Genomic DNA, 15060 nt, shown 5'->3' with positions numbered 1-15060 from the left:
GTTGAAAAATTTTGGTGGTATGTTTTGCATCTACTTTTGAGAAAATTAGATATTTGGTGAAAATTAGGAAAAATTCTCAATATTCGAATTTCAAAACTTTTTCCACGAATAGTCATAACCGCCCCAAAAGCCCCAAATGTCTACTTTATGTGGACATGGTTTTTTATGCATTCTCTCATTTTTGTAAGATGTTATGGGGCTTTGAACGTTAGGTGCGATTTTTCACATTTTCATGAAAAGCGCAAAACCCTGCTATTGAGGGACCTGCTCAGGTTTCAAGTCACTTTGAGAGGCCTAAATAAAAGTAAAACCCCATAAATTACCCCATTATAGAAACTACACCCCTTGACGTACGTAAAACAACTTTTATGAAGTTTGTTAACCCTTTAATTGTTTTACAGGGGTTCAAACAAAATCGGATGCAACTTTGAAAGTAAAATTTTTTTGGCTAAATGAATGTGTTTTTCAAAAAATGTACAAATTCTCAGTGGATAAAATACCAGAACGCTCCACAAAATTTGATACCCAATCTCTCCCGTGTATAACAATACCCCATATGTGGTGGTAACCTGCTGTATGGGCACACACCAGGGCATCGAAGGGTAGCTGCGCCATTCAGAGCAGATTATGCATTGTCCGTTTTTATTGGCTATACAATCTTTATTTTATTTGGACATATAAGGGCTTATTTTTTGCGACATGAGATGCACTTTACAAATATTTAATTTTAGTGGGTCATTAGCTTATTGATGAGATTTTATTAACTCTTGAATGTATGGGTCAAAAAAAATTGTCAATTTTGTTTTCCTTTCTTTTTGTATTCTTTGGGGGTCGTACACCGTACACTAAAAATACTATATTATCTTTATTCTATAGATCACTACGATTACGGTGATACCTCATTTTTATAGTTTTTCATATGTTTTTACAATTTTACTGGAAAAAAACTAATCTAGAGGAAATCTCATTTGTTTTTGCATCGCCATCTTTTCGGCGACGTAACTTTGATATTTTTTAGTTGACAGAGCTGGTTTAGGGCTTATTTTTTACGTGTTAAGTTGTCCTTTTCAGTGGTCCTTTCAGTTGTCCTTTTTGGCGAGTTTTTCGGGTTTTGTTTTTACGGCGTTCACCGAGCGGGTCCAATAATGTTTCTGAGTTATTGTTACGGACGCAGTGATACAAAATATGTGGGTTTTTTGGCGATTTTGTGCTTTTTTTACTTTGTTACATGTGTATAGGGAATGTTTGTTTTTAGGGGACTTTAACTTTATTTAATTCTTTTTATTAAAATATGTTTTTATTTAATGTTTTTAACTTTTAATATTTACTTTTACAGTTTGGCTTGAACAAGCGATCCACTGATCGCTTGTTCAGGCCCTTCTTCACCTTACACATTGTAATACAGATGTATTACAGTGTGTTACAGCGGGGAAGCCAGAAGGCAGGACCCGGCTCCTGGAAGAAGATCGCGCAGCCCCAGTGCATTGGCAGTCCCCGGGGCATTGGCAGTCTCCGGGGCTGCGATCGGAGCAGCGGATCCCCCCAGTAAGCACCGCGGGGTGGGGGTCCGATTCTTGTTAAATGCCCCTTACACGTTTGGTTCAGGAGCCGGTGCCAGCAGCTTGATGTAATAGTACTGAAAAATGTGGGAACGCACCTCCCGCGATGCAGTATTATTACGTCAAATGTCGGTAAGGGGTTAAGGTTACAGTCATTAATTCAGAACTGTATTCGAAAACCAAATTTTTTACTGTAACAGTGTAAACTCTGACCTGAAGACTGGTCTGTGCAGGCCTCAAACGTCACTTGGTCACACCCCCTCTTGCATCAGGACTTGGAAACAAAGTTTGTGGACTCTCCCCCTCATTAACACTTTGTCCAATCATGAGAATCAATTTTAACTAATAACCAATGGAGGTTCTGAAACCGGAAACAAATAGAAAATGTATAAAACATTGTGAGATTCAGGTAAACAGGGTTTACTCTATGGAGGCTGCCGGACAAGCTGGGGTGTTCCAGATTTCTCCCACCTCCAGGGAATCAGGAATTTCTTTAATTTGTAAGTTTCTGTTATTTTCTCCCTTTTTTTATAACTGTTTATAACTGCGTGTTGTGTGTCATTTTATTTGTAATTCTTTTGTTTTAACATCTTTTAGAAGCACTGACCAACTTATTTTGCATTAAAGACTTCACTTTAATTTTGGTCCCTGTATGCTCTGCGGATTAATAGCCTTGTAAAGTGTGGTTAGCTGTGTATCCCACTCTTTATTTAAATTTTCTTAATTTTTTTTTAACATAAGAAATAAAAAAATAAATTAATAAATAAACAGAATTGTCTTGCAAATCGCAATGTTAGAAATTAGTAAAGAAAAAGCATACAGGATATGAAGGAAGCAAGCTTTTACTGTTAGATATTCCATTGATCATACATGGGTATAAAGATCCATCATAAACAGTGGTACAGTACAACGCCAATGTAGGGCTAGTTTTACTGGCAGTAAATTTAATAGAAAAGTTCCTTGGGTCGAGGAGAATCGCTACATTTGACAGATCCTAGCACAAAAACTTGATCATAAGAAGATTTGTAAGTCATATGGTATAAATCATTGTCAATCTTTAAAGGGGACCTGTCAGCAGGGACCTTATTTTCACTAAAGACAGGTTGCAGAAGCTTATTACACCTGCAGTGCAAATCTGCCTTTCTGGCTTTTCTAAGCATTTGCATTACAATTATATTATATATAATATATATATTATATATTATATATTATATATATATTATATTATATAATTGTGTGTTATAACTAACTCTTGCAACCTGACAAAATCCTGGGGTAGTCACAGGGGCTGGACTTTGGTTTGGATGCATTTCAAAAAACAACATGTGCCCTGTCTGTGTTACTCACTCCTCAGAGCTTGGCCCCCACCTTTGTGCTCCTATACAGCTCCTCCTACTGCTCCTTCTCAGAGGTCACAGCCTGGTGAGCTGACATCAGTGGGGAGGATCAAGCTGTACAGGAGCACAAAGATGGAGGTAGCCTGCAGCTCAGAAAAGACACATGTTGTTTTTGAAATGCATCGAAACCAAATCCCAGTCCCTGTGACTACCCCAGGATTTTTTCAGGATGCAAGAGTAAGTCATAACACACAATTGTATTGTAATTCAAATGCTTAAAAAAGGCAGAGAGGCATTTTTGCACTTCAGGTGTCATGGGCTCTTACAATCTGTCTTTAAAGAAAATGGGGTCCCTGGTGACAGGTTCCCTTTAATAATACACAAATAAAAAATTTTTTTTATTTGTATATTATTAAAGACCACAACAGGTACTGGACCAAAACAGGTAAAAAAAATTTTTGTCCAGTCTTGGAAAATACAAGCCATGAGGTAGGTACATGTCTATACATAAAGCACTATAATATCAAATTATAAATAGCAAGCATATAGAGAACTGTAAGAGGAGAGAGTCAAATCAAAAACAAGCAGTAAAGACCTGTATGGTCATAACACAAAAGATACATACAAAATTCAAATCACCTCCCTTTCCCTAGAACTGATATAAAATCTAATAAACAGTAAAAATCATGAACACATTAGGTATCGCCGCATCTCAAAATGCTTGATCTTTTAAAATATTAAAGCTGTTATTGCTGGCCGTGAACCCCATAATGGAAAATAGCGCCTAAATGTACAAGACGCTACTTTTACACCATTTTACATCACATAAAAATGTAATTAAAAGTGATCAAAAGGTTGCACAGTCCTCAAAATGGTAGCAATGAAAACTTCAGCTCATTTTGCAAAAAAATGACACATCACACAGCTCCGTAAACAGAAGTATGAAAAAGTTATTAGCGTTAGAAAATGGCAATTTTTTTTCGTACACATTCGTTGAATTTTTAAAATGTATTAGAACACAAACCTATATAAAATTGGTATCACAGTGATCGTACCGAACCAAAGAATAAACCAGAGTTGTTATTTGGAGCACACGGTGAATGTCGTAAACAAAAACTGAGCCCTTACGAAAGTAACGCAAATGCGGTTTTTGCCAATTTCACTACATTTGGAATTTGTTTCCAGCTTCCCAGTACATGGCATGAAATAATAAATAACATTATTGAGAAGTAAAATTTGTTATGCAGAAAATAAGCCCTCTCAAAGCTCTGTACACAGAAGAATGAAAAATTTATGGATTTTTGAAGGTGGAGAGCGAAAAATGAGCGAAAAAACCCTGCGTCCTTAAGGGGTATTCCCACGAAGACAAGTTTTGTTATATATACTCAGGATAACAAAATAACACATTCTCTAATTCACCGTTATTATCAAAAATGCAGCATTTCACAGATTTAAGTCCAACCTGTGTCTGTCAGTCCTGGTGTACACAATTTAATTTGTCCCTAGACACAACTCTGTAACTTCTTACAGATTTGAAAATTTTCTTTGTGGGAAAACCTCTTTAAGGGGTTAAGTCATCAGTATTTTAAGTTGCCTTTCTCTGTAGAGAGTATATAGATGAGCGGACCTAAATGTTTCAGTTTGGGTTTGGACGTGCGGCCAGGACGTATTACCGGATTGATGGCAGATAGGCGCCTCTTGCTACTAGCCATAGTCATGACTAGTCATGTGTTATACTTATTTGTCTGAAATGAATGGATCTCAGAAGGTTTTCACATACTTCTGGAGCTGAAATGCTATTCATTTCTGAAACAAAGTTTTAGTTACACTTTAAATTTTAATACAAGCAATCCCCAGGTTACGTACACAATAGGTTCTTAAAGTGTAACCGTCTTTCTGAGCAGAAAAAAACTAAAATATATAATTCTGCTCAAGGTGTCCCTGGGAATCATTCCTCAAAGTATTTTGCCTCTCGGTCCTCATTTAATACCTTTTTTGGCCCATAGCAACCACGGTTTCCAGCTCTCAAAAAAACTACAATCAGCAAGATGGAGGCAGGACCTGCCTCCTGTCACCTCATCACAAGCACCTGCTGCTGACCAATGACACCATATCCATCAATATATCTAATATCTTTCTACCTATCTATGTATATCCTATTTATCTCATATCTATCCATATCATATCTATCTAGTTATCCCATATCTATCTATCTATAGTAAAACTTCAGCCCAGCACACGAGGTGACAGCTTGAAGACTTGGAGAGTCTCTCCTGCCATTTCCTGCTGTGGAGTGTGGGGTGATGGGGGGAGGGGGGTTTGATTGCTCTGCAGTTTGTGTCTGTGTGGACTATTTGTTTATATACAAGGGTAGGGAAAGCTGAGGGAGAGATAAGTGTAGGTGTTTGGTTATCACATTAGTGAAGGCTCCTGGCAGCACATGACTGAGTGCTGGAGCACTGAGCTGTGAGGTAAACAGCTGACAGCAGAGAGAGGGGAGGGGGGTGTCTCTACCTCCATAGTCAGCTCCTAGGTGAAGACAGAATGTACCTAGCAACAGCCATCTAAGGAGTCACTGACAACAGGGGGCTGCAGGATACAAGAGGAAGGAGCAAAATTCGGGTAACTAATCCGATTGCAAAAGGGCTTAAAATTACATGCCCTACAACAAATCAAAAGTTTACACTTTAAGTTGAATTTGTATGTAAGTCGTAACTGTATATTTTATAATTGTAACCCCAACCAAATTTTTTTTGGTGTATGTGACAATTGGATTTTAAAAATGTTGGGTTGTCATAAGAAGCAAGATTAACAATAAAGATTAATTGCAGATGCCTTTGATAACTGTTGTAACTGTTTTAGTAGTGATTTTCAACCTTTTTTGAGCGGCGGCACACTTTTTATACTTAGAAAATCCTGGGGCACACCACCAACCAAAATGACACTAAAACAGTCATATTATACATATTGTTAATAATATAGATTCTAAATTTATTTTACTCCTGCGCCTGTTTCGATAAACACAAATGGGATATCCTGGCAGGAATGGTGGAAAGACACACACGAAGCTCTTCCTCAACAGTTCTCAGCTTCTCCCTGCTTTTAGTATACAGTGCTGATTATTATGTGGCACATATACTGCAAAATAAAGGGGTACAATGAGAAGTACTATGGCCATGAGGCCAGAATACAAGTGCCAGCTCATATATTCAGCATATGAGCTGGTACTTGTAGTACTCCAGCCTCATGACTATAGTATTTTCATTTTACATTTCTCATGGTTATATGCTGAGTATTCTGCCAACAGTTCATATACTCAGCCAAAAGCTCATATAGTCAGCATTATTGGTGGGCATTACCTTGGTGGTGGGCAAATGCGAGAGTCTCTCCGCTCTCAGGATGATGCGCCAGCCTCGGTGAGGTTCAAAGCTTGCGCATGTGTTATTGTACATGTCTTCTACATTGTAAGAAGCCGTGACTGCGCATCGCTGCGCATTGCCAGGAAACAAAACACAGGGGGCACCATAGTTTGGGGAACTTTCCCCGCGGCACACCTGACCATGTGTCACGGCAGACTAGTGTACCACGGCACACTGGTTGAAAATCACTGGCCTAAAGTACAGGTCTTTTTGTAACTAGAGGTCATCTGGAAGTTGGATGTTCTTAAGTAGGGGACTGCCTGTACTATACTTTATATCAACACATAACAAAATGGTAAAAATAAAATCAGAGTTATATTTCAGCTCCAAGTCGCTCTAGTTCTCATATAAGACAAAACCAAGAAAAGACTTTCTTCCGATGCATAGCATGAAAATATGTTAGGGTGCCTCATCACTGCAGTTCAGTTCATTGATTAAGACTGGCGTTTGTGGTCCCCGTTTGTGGTATCTACTAAAATGTGCTGAGGTTCTGGCCTCTTAGTAGATATGGGCGCAGTCTACACTAAGTTGGACCAGTTTAGACGGAAAACCTGCAGAGACTACAGTAAATCAGGCAGACAAGGTCTTTACGTCCCTGATTGCCCACAACCCTCTCCTTGACAAGCCCAAGTGGTGGAAAAAGATGAAAACTGGCAGAGATTTTCTGGGGAGAATTTCATGCCTTCTTCACCAGTTTTCTGGTAAAGAAGGCATAATAAGTCCTCCCTTGTTTTGACAGCATGTGCCTGATACAGCCCCTAGCCACAGCAAAGCACCATATATACTAACATAGGCCGACAGTGATGAGAGGGCTCACACTGATCCTCTACAACCCCTTTAATATTTGCCATTACCACAAGCTTAGGGATAGACAGCCAGGCCCCTGGATGTTTTTTGCCAACTTACTCTTTTCTTACTCTTGCAGTCTTTTCTGATAACCTCAGATGGTGGCAGAAAACAATATATGTCAAAAACAAAATGATTTGCATTTAAGAATTCAATTGTATAAAAAGTCTTTTGGATATGATTGAAAGTTACAGAAATGGTTAATCAGGATGAAGTTTTACTGAAAAGACACTAGGAGAGATTCATTATGGAAAATCCACATAAATCTCCCTCTCCCCACCGGTTCTAGAGTTTTTCCGACCCTTACGCCACAAGTGGGCCAGGGTGTGAACGCCCGGCTGGTCACTTTTACTTTAGTCTCAGCTGGAAGACTGGCAGAGACAATAGCAACAAAGATCTAAAGATTGGAACTAGCGGAGTGGCCAGAATCTCCACCACTCTAATAAATATGCCCCTGAAGAATGATAGAATACAGTCCTGTTAACTTAAGAGATAACAATAAAGGGAAACTAAACTAATAATCAGACAAACTCAGCAATAAAATATTTAGAATGCGACCGTCCGTGCACCGGCGATCTACACATGACTGCACACAGTGGGTGAGCTGAAAAAAACCTCCCTTTTAATAAAATATTTAATTGGGAAACTGCTCTGTTTTTCAGCTTTTGAGCCCACACACCTGAAATGAGTTGATTCAACAGATAGTACATGGATAAACACAGTGGGGCAAATTTATGTTACGTTACGTTTCGTAAATGGTCTATGTTTTGTTGGCATTTTTTGAATTGTGTAATTTTATCTCATGTGGTTTGGTTCATGGCACATTGCGCGACATTGTGTGACTATTTGTGCTGACTTGTCTAATAAACTGCTAGTCAGTCTATGTGAGAGTTGGCACAAGTGTTTTGGAGGATTAAGGCTAACAGTTGGAAAACCTAAGGGCACCTTCCCCTACGTAAACTGTATCTAGTGCGTGACCAGATTGACTTGGATATTCATGAGCTTGCACATGTGTGAGTAAGTCCAGTGGGGTAGTACGGTATGTAGTATAAGTTCCCTATATTACATCAGTAAGACCATGCCTGAGTTATAACCCAGGATTTGGGCTCATCACTGTAAAATAATACATTAAAGAGCCATCTTTATGGCTAGACATACAAGGGGGATACTATGTCAAATTCGTTAGCATTTAGACATTGCCTCTACAACCCAAAAATAGTGATAGGGAAAGGAAAATTCTATCCTACACAGAAGGACACACTCCCACATTGCAGGCTGGAATTATTTGGTCTGCTAAATTAAATAACTGACTGTAGTAAAGATTACAAAATATGAACTTATGAGGTTACTATAACTACATGTAGGTAGCATGGTCTACATATCGGTGCAGATTTATAAAAAATGTCCTAATGTTAGAGCAGGGTTAGACTAGACAGTCTTATTCTGTACCAGATTTATATAAATGGGTCCTAGTTTAAGACAGTCTAGTCCGTGGTGTAACTACAGATGTGGCTCTCAAGGACCAGCAGCCCGCGGTGCATAGGCGAATTGCAGTGCTCCTGCTTCCCGCTACTTCTGTGCCACTGCAGCATAAATTTATTACAGTGACCTGCCACCTGGTGATGCTGCAACTGACATGCTGCTTATTGCAGTCATGGGCTCACGGTGCATGGGCGAATTTAAATACTCTCGTCAACCGGACAATTGCGGCCTCATGGGTCTGGAAGCCACACTCAGGTCTCCACACCCCACTGCCCCAGTCCCTGACAGAAGTGGATGACGGCCCCCACCAGGCCGCACATGTAGTCCCGTGGGGATCGACAAAGGAGGAGTGGCAGGTCCAGCCCTGGAAAACACAGCAGCTGCCCGGGCTGTGTAAGGTGACGAGGCCGCCGTGGTTAGTGCACCCATCTTCTGGTAAGTATGCAGCTGCCTTTTCCCCTCCCTATATACATGTATATCTATATATGTGTGTGTTTATGGTATGTATGAGTGTGTATCCAATGTATATGTGTGTGTAGTTTGTATGGTGTGTATGTATATGCTGTATGTGTGTATATGATGAATGGTGTGTATATACTATATGTATGTGTGTATATGATGTATGGTAGTATATACTGTATGTAAGGTGTTTTATTTATATGTGTGTATGCTATATGTACAGTACCGACAAAAAGTTTGAACACACCTTTTAATTCAAAGAGTTTTCTGTATTTTCATGTAGAGTCACACTGAAGGTATCAAAACTATGAATTAACACTTGGGTAATTATCTACTTAATAAAAAAAGTGTGAAACAACTGAAAATATGTCTTATATTCTAGGTTCTTCAAAGTAGCCATCCATTGCTTTGATTACTGCTTTGCACACTCTTGGCATTCTCTTGATGAGCTTCAAGAGGTAGTCACGTGAAATGGTCTTCCATCAGGCTTAAAGGAGTTCCCAGAGAGGCTTAGCACTTGTTGGCCCTTTTACCTTGATCACCCTAACCATCTCGAAGGGTTCAGGTTTGGTGACTATGTAGGCCAAGTCATCTGGCATAGCACCCCATTACGCTCCTTCTTTGTCAAATAGCCCTTACACAGCCTGGAGATGTGTTTGATGTCATTGTCCTGTTGAAAAATAAATGATGGTCCAACTAAACGCAAACCGGATGCCGATGCAAGATGCTGTTGTAACCATGCTTGTTCAGTATATCTTCAACAGTGTCACCAGCAAAGCACCACCACACCTCCTCCTCCATGCTTCACGGTGGGAACCAGGCATGTAGAGTCCATTCATTCACCTTTTCTGCATTTCACAAAGACACGTTGCTTGGAACTTGGACTCCTCAGACCAAGGCACAGATTTCCACTGGTCTAATGACCATTTCTTGTGTTCTTTAGCCTAAACAAGTCTCTTCTGCCTTATCAGTGGTTTCCAAGCAACTATTCTACCATAAAGGCTGCTGCACACAGTCTCCTCTTAACAGCTGTTGTAGAGATGTGTTTGCTGCTAGGACTCTTGAGTGGCATTGACCTTGTCTCTAATCTGAGCTGCTGTTAACCTGTGGCTGGTGATTCGGATGTACATATGCTCTGCAGCAGAGGTGGCTCTTGGTCTTCCTTTCCTGAGGCGGTCCTCTTGTGAGCCAGTTTCTTTGCAGCACTTGATGGTTTTTGTAACTGCACTTGGGGACACTTTCAAAGTTTGCCCAATTTTTCCGAATGACTGAAAGTCTCAAAGTTATGATGTCCACTCATTTTTCTTTACTTAGATGCTTTTTTTCTAGCCAGTTTATTCAGTAGAACTAGACCCCTGCACAACACAACTGATGGTCCCAACCCCATTTATAAGGAAAGAAATCCCACTTATTAAACCTGACAGGACACACCTGTGATGTGAAAACCATTTCAGGTGACTACCTCAAGAGAATTCCAAGAGTATGTAAAGTAGTAATCAAAGCAAAAGGTGGCTACTTCGAAAAACCTAGAATATAAGAGATATTTTCAGTTGTTTCACACTTTTTTTGTGAAGTCTATATTTCCACATGTGTTAAAGGACTCCTGTCATCAGGTCTCTGTCACTAGTTTTGTCACCTCTACCTGCTGGAGCAGCTCACAAGGATCCATCACTGCCTTTATCTAGTTATTTCATACAGTAATCATTCTAAAATCATCTTTTCTTTATTATGTAAATGAGGCTGGTCACATGGTCAGAGGCAGTGATGTCACCCCTGTTACCTCTCCCCTCTCCTCCCCCTGCTCATGTACAGACATGAGTAGTGTAATGTATAGTAAAGCATTGCTAGTGTCTGTGCTGTATCTGCAGACATGTGAGAGACAGAGACATCAGCTACAGAAGTACCTGACATGTTCTGCTATACATGGTTGCCTGGAGCTGTTGTATCTCTCCTATACACACACACAGACTGAAGGGAGCGTGGCCACCAGCAAGCACATGGAGCAGCCATTACACCATTGTACATCACATCATTATACAGACTGTCAGTCAAGCACTGGGGGTGCGGCTGTACCTCCCACTAATGAATAAGCCGGACAGCTTGAATATGATAATGACTCCTTGGACATTTCACAGGTCATTTGCATACAGCTTTAGGGCCTCATTGCTTAGGTTTACAGGCATATAGAGGGATAATGAAGGGATAGAGGCAATGCTCTCTAATGGCAGTTTATGAAAATATATTTAGATTAGAGGGTTATTTTGCATGATGGGTTCTCTTTAATACATAGGGGGTCATTTACTAAGGGCCCGATTCGCGTTTTCCCGACGTGTTACCCGAATATTTCCGATTTGCGCCGCTTGTACATGAATTGCCCCGGGTTTTTGGCGCACGCGATCGGATTGTGGCGCATCGGGGCCGGCATGCGCGCGACAGAAATGGGGGGGCGTGGCCGAACGAAAACCCGACGTATTCGGAAAAACCGCCGCATTTAAAAACCGAAAATGTGTCGCTTGGGGAGCGCTCACCTTCACCTTCTATGGGATGGTGCATTCCGGGGCGTTAAGATTATTTCCGGCGCTGCAGCGCCACCTGGTGGACGGCGGAGGAACTACCATCTTAAATCCCAGCCGGACCCGAATCCTGTGCAGAGAACGCGCCGCTGGATCGCGAATGGGCCGGGTAAGTAAATGTGCCCCATAGTCTTAATGCCTTCAGTGTGAATCTACAGTTTTTATAGTCATGAAAATACAGAAAGCTCTGAATGAGGTGTGTCCAAACTTTTGGTCTGTACTGTATGTAAATGGAGTATGTGTGTATATGGTGTTTTTATAATTTGCATACTGCAAGAATTTGCAATTATTATGCGACTACGCCACCTCCATGCCATGGAGGGGGTGCAAAGGGGTTTGTTTGCCAGGAAGTGGGTGGGTAAGGTGTGTAAACTGCCTGAGCACTTTTCAAAAACCTATAAACTTCTGTTTTAAGGTTTTTATGCAAAACAACGCCAGTTTGGACCTGGCGTAATTTTGCTTGGCAGTTGCACTGCCTGGCGCATATATCAAGAGGCTTATGCCTCTTGATGAATCAACCAGGACACGGGGTTGGGAAGAGTTGGCCACTATCATAAGCTGACACATGATAAATTTCCCCCTGTATGTCCAAGTATATTATGTATATATACTGTATGTGTTTATATTGTCTATGTTGTATGCAGAATCTGTGTATATAATGTGTATACACTCACCGGCCACTTTATTAGGTACACCTGTCCAACTGCTCGTTAACACTTAATTTCTAATCAGCCAATCACATGGCGGCAACTCAGTGCATTTAGGCATGTAGACATGGTCAAGACAATCTCCTGCAGTTCAAACCGAGCATCAGTATGGGGAAGAAAGGTGATTTGATGCCTTTGAACGTGGCATGGTTGTTGGTGCCAGAAGGGCTGGTCTGAGTATTTCAGAAACTGCTGATCTACTGGGATTTTCATGCACAACCATCTCTAGGGTTTACAGAGAATGGTCCGAAAAAGAAAAAACATCCAGTGAGCGGAAGTTCTGTGGGCGGAAATGCCTTGTTGATGCCAGAGGTCAGAGGAGAATGGGCAGACTGGTTCAAACTGATAGAAAGGCAACAGTGACTCAAATCGCCACCCGTTACAACCAAGGTAGGCAGAAGAGCATCTCTGAACGCACAGTACGTCGAACTTTGAGGCAGATGGGCTACAGCAGCAGAAGACCACACCGGGTGCCACTCCTTTCAGCTAAGAACAGGAAACTGAGGCTACAATTTGCACAAGCTCATCGAAATTGGACAGTAGAAGATTGGAAAAAACGTTGCCTGGTCTGATGAGTCTCGATTTCTGCTGCGACATTCGGATGGTAGGGTCAGAATTTGGCATCAACAACATGAAAGCATGGATCCATCCTGCCTTGTATCAACGGTTCAGGCTGCTGGTGGCTCATTTGCATATAGTCTTTCATCCAGATTCGGTGATATCAGTAACCTTTTTATTAAACTTATTTTTTTTTCTGTTCCCTGAAAGCCTAGTCAACTCCCATACACATCAGATAGATAAGGTTAAGGATTAACTCTTTCTAAACCTATCGAATATTTCACTTTATCGGGTTTCTTTATCTCTGTCAGTGGATACCGGACATAAATCAGATTTATACAAATTGCTTAAATAAGAAAGAAAGCCAGGGAAAAAGAAGAACACAGGAACATATATAATTTTGGTCATTGGCTTGAAGAACTGTTTGCAATGCGAAACAGCCCATCGCCACAGAATTTGTTTCTTTAATATCATTTATTACAAATTTTACTTATCTGCACTATTCATTTATGCAATTTTAAGTTTAAAGCTTAATTCAGTCGAACACATTTGCGACCACCTTTATGGACAGGGCTGGATCCACTGCCATTCACCAGCCAGAAACTGCTGGAAGCTATGCAATCTGCAAGGCTCCACATGCATCCAGAAACCTCATATGGTCTGTTCACATGTATCAGTGGGATAAATTTTTTACATAAATCAGCACAACTGATAGCCGTACTGGTGCAAAGATGCTGATTAGAGTCACCCCACAACATCTGGATTTTAGCTTCAGGTCAAAATAATGTAACTGCAAAGTGTATAAGAAACTATAGGAGCAGTGGTTTTTTTTTTGGATTGTGTGCATAAAAAATGATGGATGTAATAAGATATTATGGGTGTGGTGATGTGTGTGTATACAATAGTATAATACAATGCATATATAAACATATTACAGTATAGATTAATAGCAGTTTTGTGGGGTGTGTAAGAGAGAAAGAATATGACATGATGCATGTTGTAGCTGTGTTGGGGTGTGTACATATAACATTTTGGGATGACATTATAGAAGGGTCAGACATTTGAAGAACATTACATAGCAGGATTCCAGTTGTGCTCATCAGATGTAGGGGGGAGCTCAGCATCTCACCCAATCACCCAGCGGCTGTCTCTGCAGTAAAAGGAAGGAGGGGGTAATGAGGGAGAAGGAAGGGTGGGTTTATAAAGCTGGAGACACTGCACAGCTGAGTTGCCACTGTCTGTCCTTCTCTCTGCACATCGCTCCTTTTGAGTCTGCTCCACCTGCGCCACAGAGATGCCTGAGTGCTGGGATGGGGTGAGTGCACGTTGGGGGGCAATGGCTCTATGAAGTCCCTGGTGGCTTCTTTATTCTAGGGCTTAGTCAGTTCCTGAAGGTCACACACAGATGTCAATGTCACAGCAGCAGAGCAAACATCAGGGGAGATGTGAATCGGCCAATGCTCTCATTATATGGCACAGTCATCTCCTGCGGAGCCGTTCTAGCGTTGTGAGGCAGCATATTGTGGTGCCAGACTACCCAGGATTATGGGTAGCGATCATAGATGGAGGAAAGCAAATGTCAAAATGCTGCTGAAATCTGCTTTGCATGGTAGTGAGAAAACATCATGTGATCCATAAGACTGCAGCAGGAATATTAGACGGAGAACTTTATGCTCTATATTACTGAGAAAGGACTGTGTATTATATAATATGAAGAGAAGGTTGTGTATCCATATATAGAAGAAACAAGGATTTAGGACTATATACTGTATTTCTTAGAGAAATGGTTGTGCTTGTTATATTCTAGGTTTATTTATTGTAGTGGGAGGTTGGTGCACTGTAGATTAGAGATGGGAAGCTCTACAGTGTATACTATATGGGCCTATGTACTTCAGATTTTAGAGAATAGACTGCAGTGTATAATTTAAAAAGAGGACTGTACTGGAGAGCAGTGGCCCCCAAACTTTTTCCCACGAGAAAACATTTCCAAGGAAATTTTTTACAGGGACCAGAAGGGCTGTTGGATGGGAACGGCCGCCACATGGTCTATTTTACTCACCATACACTACCATGTGAGTAAGTCCTAGAGCAGGCTGGTGTTAATGTGAGGTACATAATAA

The 15060-nt window shown here is 40.8% G+C and overlaps 1 protein-coding gene across 7 annotated transcripts in view; it reads left to right on the top strand.

Moving 5' to 3' along the window:
* The window catches only part of NDRG4 (NDRG family member 4), a 66443-nt gene that overhangs the window by 27410 nt on the left and 23973 nt on the right, over nt 1-15060 (top strand). The window contains exon 1 of one of the 7 annotated variants that reach the window (XM_072116961.1): nt 14098-14255. The exons of the other annotated variants lie outside the window; for them this stretch is intronic. Within the exon in view, the coding sequence (XP_071973062.1) occupies nt 14235-14255 (21 nt within the window). The 5' untranslated portion in view covers nt 14098-14234. Of the gene's footprint in view, nt 1-14097; nt 14256-15060 lie in introns of those variants that run through there. 7 annotated transcript variants of the gene reach the window in all.

This window comes from Engystomops pustulosus, chromosome 7, assembly GCF_040894005.1.
Source record: "Engystomops pustulosus chromosome 7, aEngPut4.maternal, whole genome shotgun sequence".
In the NCBI taxonomy this organism is placed as follows: domain Eukaryota; kingdom Metazoa; phylum Chordata; class Amphibia; order Anura; family Leptodactylidae; genus Engystomops; species Engystomops pustulosus.
The sequence above is the reverse complement of the archived record's forward strand: the minus strand, read 5'-3'. Positions and strand labels throughout refer to the sequence as shown.